The following is a 14,441-nucleotide window of genomic DNA, read 5'->3' as shown; positions in this document are numbered from 1 at the left end:
TTTGTGGTTTGTGTGACGGAAGTTTGCGGCAAAGAAAGAAAATATAAAGTAGAAAAAATAAATTAATTCAAGCTCTTGTTAAGCTAGTGGCAGGCGACTTGAAAAGCAAACAGAAATTAAGATCAATTTGGGTTCTTAACGAAACGAATAAAATGCAGGACTTTTGCATTTGTTTTTTGTGATTTGGAATTTTGCGCCAGGGTTTATTTTGTTGGTAGATTGTTGTTGTGCTAGCCAAGGATCGTGCAAATATTTGGGCTGGAAGTACATACCCCACAAGGCCGGGACGTGCCTGCATCATTTGCATCATGCGACGTTCACGGGCGCGCAGAATTTCCTCCTTTTTCTTTTTGTCTGAAGGCGGTTTGGCGAGTGAGACCTAAACAGTCGAAGGGTTAGAGTTTATTTGGAACTTTCGTAGGGGTTTGGGGCACCTACCTCGATATTCGAGGCGCCGATCTCCTTGCCATTAAGGCCACGCATAGCTTCGACGGCGCTATCACGATCCTCAAAGTGTATAAAGGCATAGTCTTTAATTTTCTTAACGCGTTCTACTTTGCCATATTGCTCAAATTGTTCCTAGACATAGAAATACAAATTAATCCGTGTGTGTTCCATTCTCTTTTGGAATACAAACCTTTAGTTTTTCCTCTGTGACGTCCTGGGTTAGATTTCGCACATAAAGAACTTTAACCTTAGACATAGTTTGCTCATCTGGCTCCTCCTGTGGATCGGCCCAGTCGACTATTATATCACATCCCCATACCTGTGAAGGGAAAAACCATGTGTTAGGGATAGCTATGATAGGGTATGGGGGGACTGGGGGGGCGTGGACTCACCTTAATTCTACCAGTGCCAAGTCTTCGTTTGGCCAAAGATGCCGCCTTGTGTGACTCGTATTCGAGAAAGCAGAAGCCGCGATTTTTTTTCTTATCGTCTGGTGAACTGTATATGATTACCTCGTAAAGGCCAGCTATAGGTTCAGATTCGGGTTCAGATTTATTTATAAATATAAAGAAAAATGTCATTTAAGTACGTTGCTATTGAAATGGCGTTATCAATTCGAATGCAATTTTATGATTAGTTGGTTGCATATTGTAAAAATAGAAAAAACAACGTAAGAAATACAACAAAAAAGTATTTGTATTTTGGCGTGTGTGTGTGTGTGTGTGATAGAGAGAGTATAGATGTGATAAGACACTGAGACACACACATGTAATTATAAGAAATACATATATGGAATATTTGAAGAGAAATGCACAAAATTTTACATGACAAGCATTATCCATCCATCTGGCTATCATTGTTATGTAAAATAATGAATCTTTCCGATATATATATAGTGTGTGTATGTGTGTTTTTTTTGATTTTGAAAACCAATGCCAACAATTGCTTCATTTGCTTTTGCTTAAACTTTTTGAAATATTTTTGAATAATTGAGAGAGAATGCGGCTAAGCTAGTAACATTTTCGTGTGTAACGGGTAATGCAAGGATCGGAGACAAAGTTTTACTGAGAGAGAGAGAGAGAGAGAGCGGGGGGGTACGGGGGGTGGTATAACATTGAGTAACGTAACGTAACGGATAGAAGGTTATGTAGAGTATTTTGTAAAACGAAACACACACTTAGAAAAAACACTTAAAAAAACCTCTGGTATTGCTATTTGGTTGTTGTTTTTGATTTTTGTATATATATAGTACATGTGGCAACAAAAACTAAACGAAAACGAATACGATCGATGTATAACAGAAAAAAAAACACAACACGAAGTACGAATACGAGTACGAGTAGAGCACACATTGAGCTGGGGGTTGGTTTCATTTCTTTTCTTTTCTTAGTAATGGAAACAATAATGGGTATAAACTATACACAAACATAGCCAGAGTTAGACAGAGTAAGATATAGAGAGAGAGAGAGAGAGATAGAGTTATATAGAGAGAGAGAACTGTGTACACTGAGATACAAAAAGAGATCGATAGACGAACGAAACAACAAAATATGGGCAGAGTTTTTGAATTTGGTTTTCGAGTAGTTTCAATATCGATTTGATTTGATTCGTTGGGTTGTTCAATTTTGCTCGGGTTGTGGCGCTTATGTGAGAGATAGATAGTTACACTTAGAGAAACATAGAGTAAAATGAGTTTTCTTTTTTAAAGGCTTGTTGTCTCCAGTCATTAAGTAGTATATAGTATATATATTCAACGTGAATAGGCCAGAACATATCGATTTAGGTAAACGAATTGCTTTTTCTTATATTGGTTTTGGGGCGGGATCGGTTTCGGTTTTTGGTGTGCGCCGTTTTGTTATCTATATTATAGTAGTATATGATATAATCGTATATAAGTCTGCACTAAAACAAAAACTAGGTTTGTCCCTTTTTCAAAAATATTCAAAATGTTTCTTTCTTTTTTTGATTTTGGTTTTTTTGTTTGTTTTCTTTTTTGGCGAATTGTTTAGCTACAGGTTTTCAACGTCAACAAATTGGGCACATTTAATAATTGGAAAAATGAGTCTATAAATTATAAAAAAAAAAACAATTAATTTTTTGTTGTATTTACTAACAGCGCTTAAAGTTAGAGAGAATGAGTGAGAGAGTATAGAGAATGACAGAGAGAGAGAGAGAGAGTAATAGATTAAAATCAATCGACCCCAAGGCGGGGCTTCCATCGAGGCCCAACCTTGGATGCTGGTCTCTGGTTAGGATGCTGTTCGTGTTTTGGGATTTATTTTTGTATTTTTTTTGAGTGTATCATAAATTTTGTTATCAATTTTGAGTTGTTTTAAGCGTTTTAAAAGCGAAAATTGCAAAACAAAAATCCAATTGATACTTGGCATAAACAGGCTTCCATGCTCTTTTCACATTCTGCAAGTATCGCCCCTAAAAACATTGATTAGATTATATTTATATATATATATTTATTTGTTTTCGGCCAATTCCGGGAGCCAATTGGGGGTGGGGGGGAATGTGCTGGACTGGTCTATGGTCTAGGGGCTGGGCGGGGGCTATAGGGTCTAGGTATTATATTTTATTTTGTATTTTTTTTTTGGGTCTTTTGCTTTGTTTGTGGTTGGTTTTGGTTGCTGGTTTTTTGGTTTTTGGATCACTTACGTGCATGTTTAGAAAATTCCTCAATTAATTCGTCGCGATCTCTATTCTTAGGTATATTGCCGACAAATAGCCGGTGATTGTTAAATGATATCGTAACACCAATCTTTTTGCCTTTCCGAATTTCAAAATCATTTAGCTGCAATTGTTTAAAAGTTCACACAAAACAAAAGAAAATTTTGATTTGCTATGAAAAATTTGTATTCCATTGGTACTGCGATTTGATTTTGGATTGGTTTTTGGTTTTTGGTTTTTCGGGTTGGGTGAATTATGTGACTGGTGTGTGTGTGTGTGTGTGTGGTATGGGGTGATGGTACAAAGGTAAGTGTGGAACTCTAGAATCTAGTCTTTAGTAGGTTTTCTTTTATACTTTGTATGCGTGCCAAATAAAAACGGAATTTACTCAAAAAATTGTTCATTTCTTTAGCTATTCGGCTGGTCTGTTTTCAGCTACTAGTCTAGTACTTACTATGCAGAATTATACAAGTTCGAAAAGGAAAAAAAAAAACAAAAAAAAAACATATGGGCAAATTCTGCAGGCATGTTCTATATTGTTGTATTTACAGCCAGAAAGTCACTCCTTACCGACCAGATCTTACCTTTTTGCTTTGGCCAATTGGGCGTTTCAAATCGAGCGACTTTCTGGCTTGAACACTCAACGCTGCGTATACGTAATATTTGATAGTATCTAGAGGGTAGGAGGGTAGCCTGCTTTCTTACAATGTGGAATAGTAGTTATAGAACATAATGGAAAACGAAAGTTTGTTGGAATGCATATTAATTTGGTAAATAATTTTTAAAAATTTCTTTCTTTTTTTTCGGTTTGGTTTGGTTTTCTTTGGTTTTTTTTTTGGTTCAAAGTTAATGACTGGAGATATTATGTAAATAAGTTGAAAAGAAATATTCTTGTACGACAATTCAAGCTTATATAACGGTATGGCAATGACAGAAATGGGCGTGTCATTGTTTCTATGTGTGTGTGTGTGTGTGTGTGTGTGTGTGTGGGTGTGCTATGAGGCAACCTAAAAGATACAACTTAGGAATGCATCCGTTGATGATTGTGGTTTGTTTTTTGTTTTTGTTTTTTTGGTGAGCGGCGCGCGCATTTGAAAAGAGTGTCTCAGGCAGCTTGGGTGGGGGGGTGGTGGGGGGCAGACGCCTTTCAATGTGTAGATGGGCGGATGGGCGGTAGATGGTTGGGTGGCTGGATGGTTGTGGCAGTGTGGGTGAGGCGGTGGGTGAATAGTTAGAATGAGTTGTGAAACAAAAAATAAATATATTAAATAATGTATACTAAAAATCCTACGACCCTTTCCTAGCCTAAAGTCCTAACGGTAAGTCCTCCCGCAATTAGCCAATTTTCCCATTTTAGCCAATTGGATTTTTGTTTTCGATTTAAAGCCGATTTTTGGAGCATGGAGCTCTCCACTCTCCACCTCCAGTTGATGGTAATTTAAAATACATTTTTTTTTGTTGTTTTGTTAATTTTGTTTGACAATTTACCTGTAAGTTTACCAAATTCCTCTAAAATTTCATCTTTGCCCTTTGACTTGGGTATATTGCCTACGAAAAGGCGCAGATTCGGTACGCTTATATTTATTTTCAGACACTTGCCGGGTTTTATTTCGTGATTATCGAGCTAAATGGTGGAAGGGAAGGTAAAACGAGTTTCTTTTTAATACCAATTCACTGTTAATAATAAATAATAATACGACAACAAAATCATAAATCATAAGAACTAATTAAACAATTTCGAAATAAATCAATTAAGGGGGAGGTGGTTTTTTTTTTTTTTTTGTAGGGAAAGGTTAACTAAAAAGAAGACTTTGAAAAGTAATTTATTGCATTACCAATTTCGTTTCGAAGCGGGGCCGCAGTTGAGGTTTTTTTTTTTGTTTTTTGGAAAATGTTAAAGGAAAACGTTGTTTTTTTTTGTTGGTTAGTGATTAAATGGTTAAAGAGGTACATATCACGTTCTGCAAGTTTTTGTTGGGACATGCTCGTTTAAATAAAACCAGACAGTATGGTCGAGAACACGCACGCTGCTTAGATCTCTACGAAAAAGTTGATAGCTACATAGCTCGACTTAAGATTAAAGAGAATTCAACTAAAAAGAAAATAGTATATCAAATAATACAGAAATAGACGGGGGGCTTGGATTGGGTGTGTGTGTGTGTGTGTCGTGTGGGGGTGTGTAGAGGGAGGAGGCCAGATTATCATTATTCTTTAGATAGAGTGAGAGAGAGAGAGAACTCTTTTCAAATCTGAAATTTGTACGATTTCGAATGCGCTGGTAGAGAGAGATTCTTTCGGATTAACTAAATATTACAACTCATATATGTATGTACTAGTATATGTAGTAGAAGACGGGACATGCATTACAAGTTACAGAAAAAGAGAGACAGAGAGAGAGAGAGAGAGCGGAGAGAGAGAGAGACAGCAGATAGTGAGACAGATAGCGTTGCCTATGGTTCGAATTTGTTTGGAAATATCAAGGCAGAGAGGTACAGTACAGTACAGCAGAAAGTAACTGTAAAGTTAGCATACGGTAGGTAAGAAAAAAAAAAAACTAAATAAAATTGCATCAAATTTTTGCTCGTTGAATCTAAAAGCGCCGAATCGTTTTCTCTTTTAAAGTTTGGGTTTCCGCAAATGTTGCTCTTTCTTTAGGTCGAATTTTGGTTTTGTTTTGGCCGCATAGCTGTTTCCTACTTGTTCCGAGAGTAAATATGTGGATACAATACGTTATAGATGTAGTATATAGTATAAAGTATATATATATATATAGGAGGATAATAGTTAATACGTATAAAAAACATTAAAGCACTGATTCAGGGTCGTGGACGGGGGGTTTTTGGGGGTTTTGGTTGCTGTTTGGGTGGGCCGGGGGGCCGGGTTTCTGGTGGGCTGGTGGGTGGTGGTTGGTGGGCGATTCAATGGTTGGCATAAATACCTGGCGCACTGCATTGACGGCCGCATCGCGGTTTGTGAATGTGACAAATGCATAACCACGATTTGTGCCTGTCATCGGGTCCATCATAAGGCGTAGGTCCCAGATTGTGCCGCAGTTCTCGAATAGCGGTATGAGCTCATCCTCGTACATGTCCTTGGGTATCTTGCCGCAGAACACCTCGCATCCATTGCCGGGCACGTTGCCCTCCCAGTCCGGTGGCGGTCCGCCATATTTTCGTTGACCTTCAAGTACATTATCGTTAGATGCATCGCATGTATGCTATGGCCGTGGCAGACAACCCACCTGTCGTCACGTCTAATGTGTAGCCGGTGCGCTCGAGAATCTTCTTGATCTTGTCCTCATCGGGACCTTTCACCTGTACGGCAGTGGCGGGCGCGGGCACGCCCTGTTGGCTAGCCCGACTCTTTTGGCGGTATGTCTTCATCACGCCACACAGGTAGGCGGACTTATTCGACACATGCTCCAGGTTCGATTCGAGGAACTGACCCAGCACATTCAAGGCACCTTCGACGGGAAACTCCTTGAGCGCGTCCAGGGCGCGCTCATCCAGCTCGGCGTGAGCGAGTTTTCCGGTTTTGTAAATTTCATCCAATTTGCCAGCGACCTACGTGACGCAAGTCATCAAATTAAAAGGCTGGAGGTCCTCCGGGTGGGTTAGCCAACTCACCTTCTTGTCCAGACCGTACTCCAAGAGCTTCGGATAGTCCTCTGTACGTTCGCCATCGCCACGGTCATCGGCTTTCTGATTAATGTCATCTAACAGCTCGCCATTACCCTCCGCCATTTCTGCAACAACAAAAATATACAAAAGTGGGTTCCGAAATTAGTAAAAATTATTAGAAAAATAATTTAAAGTAAAATACTTAATAAAACACCATTTAATGTAACTCTCTTTTTTCTCTAAGTGCAGACTGAAGCAATACTTCCTATGTACTTTCTTATTTCACCATTTAATGTAACTCTTTTTTTTCTCTAAGTGTAGAGTGAAGAAATACTTCCTATGTACTTTCTTATTTCACCATTTAATGTAACTCTCCTTTTTCTCCGAGTGCTCCCCAAGTCAGCGCACAGCGCATTTACCTTGAAGAGTTCAACGAACGCGACGCCAGGCCGTAAAAAAGTGAAATAGCTACAGAGTGTTGTTGTTTCTGTTTTGGAAATGGGTCGCGAGAATTCGCGAAACAGAAATTTCGCAGCTTTACGCATCGCCTCACGCACCCGGCCGAAAAAGAGACAGCGAGAGAGACTCGGAGAGAGTGTGAGAAAAGTGCGTGAGCACGTTTGCCAAAAAGTTCGTTGACTCCAAACAAAAAAATGACGCGATCTGCCAGTGGGACACGCACAGCAAAAAAGTGCGTGAGGAAGAGACAGAACAAATGTAAACAATATCGAGCACACAGAAACAGAGAGAGAGAGAGAGAGCGAGTGCGTATGAGCGATAGATTTGCACTCGCGATAGCGATAGCCGTGACGTAGGAGCACCAGTCGCCATGGCAACATTCGCGCGGCTTGCGGGCGGCATAAATCTGTGTTAGTGTGTCTAAACTGGTTAAAGTCTTGGCAGCAGTGCTTCTGGTCTTTGGTTCAATTAAATTTAGACATGTTTCACTTGGCTTATCTGCAAACACCTCAGAGGCACAAACCTGTCAGGTGCGATACCCTTTCGGGGGGCATATTCGATCAGTAATCGGTATTAATTCCCATCTGCGACACAGTACCGTAAGAGTATACATTCGTCGATTGCAGAAATACACACATATTCATGCATGTATGTGGTATTTGCTTGCTTCCACTTTTGCCATGTGTTTCGATACTTAGAAACGAGTGGAAACATGCGGGGTAAACTGCTTTGGGGACTGCAGCTGCATTGGGCAATTTATCATAAATGAATATTTATGGTGCGCAACGGACTCGGACTCTCGGGTCTCATAATGAAAATGCATATTTTCGGTAGTTGTCAAGCGCCAAAAACACATCGAAGCAGGCGAAAATATTATCAGTAGAACACTCACATGTGTGTGTGTGTGTGTTTGACTTTTTTCAAACAAAAAACGAAGCAAAAGCTGCAGCAGAGGCGGCGGCGGCGGCAGCAAACACACACGAAACGAAACCAAAAGAAATGCGAATCTATAGCCGAGAGCGATAATTGCGTAACTTTGTGCACAAAAAAAAAAGCAAAGTGCGAGAGCGCAACTAAGTAATAGAGCGAGAGAGAGGGCAGGCGAGCGCTAGCCAACGTGCGAGAGAGTGCGCGGCCGATCAGAAATTATGAGCAAAGTAAATCGCGCATTTTTGTGCCCGACTTTTTTTGTTTGTTGCTGCTTTTGCGGACGGGCCTCTCGCTCTCCCTCTCTCGCTCTGCCCGCAAATTTTTCTATTCCCTCTATGCCGTTCTTACTCTCCGCTGACATTGAAATACTTTTGTTCGATTGATACCGTAATTGTGTGCGTGTGTGTGCTTGAGTTACTCACTGCTTGAGCGACTGCGAAAAATTCGGGACGAAACTCCCACAACACGTTTTTCTGGAGTGCCAGCTGATGGCCTCCCGGCCTGGGAGTCGCTGGCGGCGGCGTTGACTGTGGCTGCCCTCATCTTAACCAACAATTTGAAATTTCCTTCTTCTCGTTTCTTATTCTTTTCTTTTGGTGGCTACTTGAAATTTCGCTTGCACTCGGTTTCGATAAATTTGGTAAATGAATTTCGTTAATTTGGCATTCCTTGAGGGCACAATGCAATGAAAAATATTTTATTTTATTTTTTTCCGAAACGGATAAAATTTTCACAACTGAACAGAAACAGGAATACAATTTTGTGAACTCGAACGTAGCAATGACAAATCATTCCCGTTGACGTTTGACAGTTAATTCAGAGACAGGGGGTCTGCCAACTCGATTCGATACTAGGAGGCGATAATCCCAGGAAATACTAATACTACCCTGAGCAAGCAGTAAAGCGGTTTCGGGAGTACCATTAATGCTTGGAGGAAGAAAATTTTAAGGCTGTATCACACTGAAGTTTACATTTGCTTGGAGGTTAGAAGTTTCGATTGAGGAATATTAAGTTTACAAGTGCAAAGGAAAGCTTTCCAGTGCTGGCAAATGCAAATGCAAGATATTTATGACAACTGCAGTGCCGTTGGAGTGCATCAAAGTGCAATGGTATGTATAACAATAACCGGAACCAGTCAACCAGCTAAAGCAATAACAAACAGCTATCGCTGTTCATAACCAACCCCCCCCCTTCCTCTGGTGCTCCCGCGTGTTGACGACAACCGCAGGCGCTGGCGGGGGGCCCCCAAGGGCTGAAAAGCGTTGCTGGAAAAGCATTTTCATCGAGCCACTGCCAAGGAAATGAATAATAAACACGGGCACTGTGGAGAAGCCCGAATATGTGAAATTCCATTAGTGGGTAGGACGCCGTCCCTGGAACATATCGATATGAGCAGCATTGCCCCCACTCTTGGGGGAAGCCGGAATATGTGCAATTCCCTTAGAACATATCGATTCGCAGGGTTTCCCTGGCTACAGGGCCTCCTCGTCCCATATCATTATACATTCCAAAAAAGAATACTAAAGATTGCCTTCTATTCATTCCTATTCAGGTGAGTGGCCCCCACCCCCCACCCCCTGACCTGGCCCGTACCAGCATGCTGCCGCTGCTGCTGGCCTAAAACCGCTTTCAATTTGCAACACTCTTTTTTTTCTTGTTTGTTTGTTTGCTTGTTGACTCTGCCTCTGTCATCATTTTTTGTGCATGTTTGTTGTGGCAACAGGGTTGTCGCCTGCCTTGTTTGCTCTACGGTGGCAACTCTGTTCGCTGCAAAAAATGGCAGAATTTGCATGTTTTTTTTTTTCGTTTTTTCGTTTTGTTTGCACCGCTCGCCTGGCCTGGTAACTACCTCAATAAATTTCATGTTGATGCCGGCGCATACACGTATCCTGGCACGGTCCTGGGCCCTGCCATGCACTTGAGCCGGTGGCCACCCTCCGCTGCTGGTCGCAGGGGTGGTTTGCTCTTGTGCCAAGAGATAATGCCTGGTGGAAGGTTAGTAAATCAGCGATCGGAAAAAAACGAGCTAGCAATTTAATGCCAGAGACAAAGGAAAATCAAAAATGTTGCTGATAAAGCCAAATAAATCGTTTTATGCCACATTTGTCTGACAGACAAAGCGTCGCCAGTGGTTGTCTGGGTCTGGGCTAGAATTACAATTCCCCTCGAAAGACCGCCGCGAAGCCAGACGACATGGGCTCACGGGCTGGCTGTCTGGCGGAGTTGGGGCCGGCCCAAGGTCTGGGGGTTGTTAGCCATCGCAATGCAGTTTGAAGTGTTAAAGTTTCAGGCTTTTTGAAAAGGTGAGTTTCAAGAAGCTGCACAAGGGCACACACACACCAAACTTTCACCAGGGACAACCAGACCAGCCCCAGAGAGCCGGAACACTTGTGTAGTTATTGATTTTGGAGCCACCCCTTTGGCCAGATGAGCCGGCAGAACTCCACCAACAACTAAGCCGCTTTAAGGCACACAAATATCTGGAAGAGTAACTGGTAGACCAGACCAAAGCAGACCTCGGACGGAAGTGTGGCAAATGCCTCTTGTAATTTATAGCCCTAGACGGTGGGAGGGGGGTGTGGGGGGAGAATTTATGGCATTGCGACAAGGCAAAAGTGCAGGAAAACTAAGCAAATTAGAAGGAGGCGACCAGGAGGCGACTGCAGGGCTTCCAAAGGGTAGGAGGAGGGAGGTTGTAAAATGTAATTTATGGCAGAAATTAAAGTGGAGCCGCAACTAAAAAGGTTTGGAGGTGGGGAAGGACTTTAAAGTGTTGCAAAGGATCTTTTGAATTATTGGGGATAATAAATGTTACTATCATTCAATCCTTCGGAAAAACAGAGGTAATCCGAGGACACAGTAGCCGTTGTCTGTGCCAAAATCAAAGCCATCGCTGCCATAAGTTGCAAGTCGAGTTGGGTTGAATAAACAACGTGGCAGGCGCTGCAGTTCGGTGGGGTTTTGTTGCCAAGAAACCAATCGGGCGGGCCACGTCACCAGGGCCCACCAGGGACCCACCAGGCGCCGCCATGAAATCGGGCTGGCAGTGCGGGGTAAAGAAAATGTTTTCAATATTTGATGCTCGCATTTTGTGGCCGCAAAAGTGGATGCCCCGCTCGACATGGGCCCGGAGGAGGTCGGTCACGTGTTGGTCCACAAGGGGGGGGGGGCGCAAGCCGGAGCCCTACCCGATTGCACTGCTGCATTGCGGCAAGTCCGGACGGACGGACGGCTGGACAGTCGGATGTGCAAACATTGTCTGGAGGCACCAGAAGTACTCGAATTGTGTCCGTCTGTGTGCCAAGTATCTGGCGGGGAGGAGGGGGAGGGGTGGGGGGAAAACACACACGCGACAAGCGCAAAATGAAAATTACACAAAACTTTACCAAAAGAAGAAAATGGCGTGCTTTTTTATGGCTGTCAAAGATGCCCCTTGGAGCCAAACAAAAACATACAACAAAAAAAAAAGAGGTGGCATTTGAGAGTTGGCCAAAAAGGCAGAGACCAGGCAGCACCAGTAGGGTGCCGCACACGATCCTGTGGCAAGTGAACTGCGCTTTTGTGTGTGCAACGTGCCAGCCCAAGCCGAGCCGTGCCCCAAAGTGGCATGTTCCCCATAGAGCAACCGAATTAGAAAAGTGCCGGCTGCAGGCGCCTCTCAATTGCCAGCCAGGGCCCCAGGGTGGGCGCACACACTCCCATAGACGACGTATCTTTTAGTTGTATTTTAGCACATTTTATTATATTCAAAAATAGGCTGCTCCCAGACTGCCCCCCCCGCTGCGATGCGAGTGTCATCCCAGTGAAAGGGCAGAATGTCCTGGCGGTTGGCACCCGTTGGCGGTGCCCTGAATGTTGCATAAATTGTGTGCAGCGCCAGAAACTAATTGCCAAGATGGGAAGCAGGCAAATAAAGGAAAGGAACCAAAAGAACGAGAGGAATAGTTAAGGGTATTTATGCAAAAGAAGGTGGGATAAAAAGACCAGAAGATGCCGGGCATAAGAAAGATATATGACTGTGGGGGAAAATGGAAAATTCTCCAAGATTCTTTCACCTTTCGAGTCGCGAAAAAAAACCCCAGAGTTGAAATTACTTAACACAGCTCTCGCAAGTCGAATGCAAAAGCCAAAACGTGTTTGCCGGCAACTGTCAAGTCGGCCCACCCCCACCCCCCCCAGGCCCCAAAGACCCAACCTGCTTGCCTGCCCCCCTCCCCACCCCTCCTGCCTTCGCTGGCAGGGAGCTTGTTCTTGCCGAGCAAGAGTCATGCATCATGCAACACCCAAACGAAATGAGAGTCGACGACTCCATGCGGCTTTTGGGGGCAGCAGCAGCAGCAGCATAGCGCGACAACAAGAAAATACAAAGACAGGCGGCGGAGAAAACATGGCGAAGCGCCAAATTATGCGCACATGCACCAGCAGGCGGGGTGGGGCGTTGCGGGGCGGGGCAGGAGAAGACAGACAACAGAAGAAGAAACGGAAGCAAGACAAGAACTGCAAATAATTGCAGCAACGTGTGTGTGTCTCAGTCGCTGTCGCTGTGTGTGAGAGTGGGGCTCTCTCTCAGTTTTCCTTGCTCCTCTCTTGCCTTTCGACTCTGCTTCTGCCTCTCACTATCCCGCAGAAGAGAGCGCATTGCACTCGAAAGCTTTTGGCGCTGCAGCAAAGCTTTCGTGCAATGCTTCGCCGGCCGGTTTTCGAATTGTGTGCTCGTGCGCGTGTGTGTGTGTGTGTGTGCGTGTGTTTGTGTGGACGCCATTTGGCTGACACGTGGCCGACATGGAGCCCAGGAAGAGAAGCAAGCGCGCTTTCCCTGCACAGAATGCAGTGGCGAAAACAAATCTGACCAAAAAGGAGAGCCAGCAGAGCAAAAGCCATGGCAAAAAGGAGACGCGAGTGGAGTGGAGTGGAGTGGAAATGCCAAAGCAAGGCAACAAACAAACAACAACAGAATAAGCGAACGAACAACGAAATTCGCACAGATCCAGAGGCAGAACAAACCGGTTTGCCACTCTCGCACACAGATACTCGCAGACACCAATACACTCGCGCACACAGAGCAGCCGAAAGAGAGGGAGAGAGAGAGAGAGAGAGAGCGATAGAGAGGGGACGGTTCGGTTCCGACTTTGTCTGGACTTTTCTTTATTTTAAGTTCACTTTTTAATGATTTAAGCAGCGGCGTCGGCGTCAGTCAGCAGCGTCGGCGTTGGAGCAAGAGCGAGGCTGAAGGGAGAACGAGCGCACGATGCAAAAGGCAAAAATCAAAATGGTGGACAGGCAAAGGCAGCATGAGGACCAAAGGAGGGCGGCAGCAGTGGTGGGGCCTGGTAGCCACAGAGGAGGGGGCGGCAGGCGGCAGGCTGCTAAGAGGTGGACGACGACGACGTCGGCGACGCTGGCAGCGGCGTTTAATGCGATTGTGACGATGTTAAATGCATTGCCACACACACACAAGCGCAAAAAACCTCATTGCTGCATCTGTGTGTCCGAGGGGGGCTCTAACTTCATTGTATTGGCTGGTGGGGAAGGGGGGGGAGCTGGGGCCCCGTATATGTGCGGCAGTGTTGTACAACGCCGCCTGCCGAGACACCGTGGGCGTTGTTGTCGTCTTTTTTTATAAAATATCAGCAGAAATATCAGAAAACACCTGAACGCACAGAAATTCAAATTCGTTTCATTTCATGCCATGCGTCAGCTGTTTCTTGCCTTTGGAATTCTATATACAATACATATTTAAATATATACGCTGGGCGCAATTTCTAATTTTTGCACTCACACACAGAGAGACAGAGAGAGAGGGAGAGAGAGAGAGGGAGGCGGCATGCATATATTGTATGTTGGGGCCTGGCTGCATGCAAGAGAATCAGCAGCGCAAAGAGGAGCGCAAAAAATATATAAAATGCCGTCGCCACACATCGGAACGTACTAAACACTCACAAACACACACAGACACACACACACACTCGCACTCACACACAGATACTGGCACTTGATGGGGATTGCGCTGCTGTCGCAAGTCTCCACTGTGTGTGTATATTTATAGGTATGTTAGTATATTCGCACTAATCGCAAAACTGCAGTTTCTTTTTCTCTTTTTTTTTTTTTGCTTTTTGCCAAGTGTATCCCAAAGATACACAGACCGAAATTACCTTTTTGTATGATGTTTGCACTTAAATATTCACAATATTAATTCCCTTCGTTGTGTATTGGGGCGGACAGGAGGGGGGCTATTTTTTTGGGGGGAATATTGTTATAATATTTGCGTTGCACAATTTGTTGCTAGATTTCTTGCATTTTCTACATAAAATA

General features: G+C 43.8%; 1 protein-coding gene across 1 annotated transcript in view; it reads right to left on the bottom strand.

Annotated features, from left to right (window-relative positions):
• The window catches only part of LOC6598849 (heterogeneous nuclear ribonucleoprotein Q), a 51,074-nt gene that overhangs the window by 8,908 nt on the left and 27,725 nt on the right, over window positions 1-14,441 (bottom strand). The window contains exons 3-10 of the mRNA XM_026992263.1: window positions 6,747-6,865; window positions 6,362-6,683; window positions 6,059-6,300; window positions 4,609-4,744; window positions 840-973; window positions 638-766; window positions 439-579; window positions 273-379 (exon numbers count right to left, since the gene is read on the bottom strand). Coding sequence (XP_026848064.1) covers window positions 273-379; window positions 439-579; window positions 638-766; window positions 840-973; window positions 4,609-4,744; window positions 6,059-6,300; window positions 6,362-6,683; window positions 6,747-6,865 — 1,330 coding nt within the window. The remainder of the gene's footprint in view (window positions 1-272; window positions 380-438; window positions 580-637; window positions 767-839; window positions 974-4,608; window positions 4,745-6,058; window positions 6,301-6,361; window positions 6,684-6,746; window positions 6,866-14,441) is intronic.

Source organism: Drosophila persimilis, unplaced genomic scaffold, assembly GCF_003286085.1.
Source record: "Drosophila persimilis strain 14011-0111.01,24,50 unplaced genomic scaffold, DperRS2 tig00000000-arrow-pilon, whole genome shotgun sequence".
NCBI classification, from domain to species: Eukaryota; Metazoa; Arthropoda; class Insecta; order Diptera; family Drosophilidae; genus Drosophila; species Drosophila persimilis.
The sequence above is the reverse complement of the archived record's forward strand: the minus strand, read 5'-3'. Positions and strand labels throughout refer to the sequence as shown.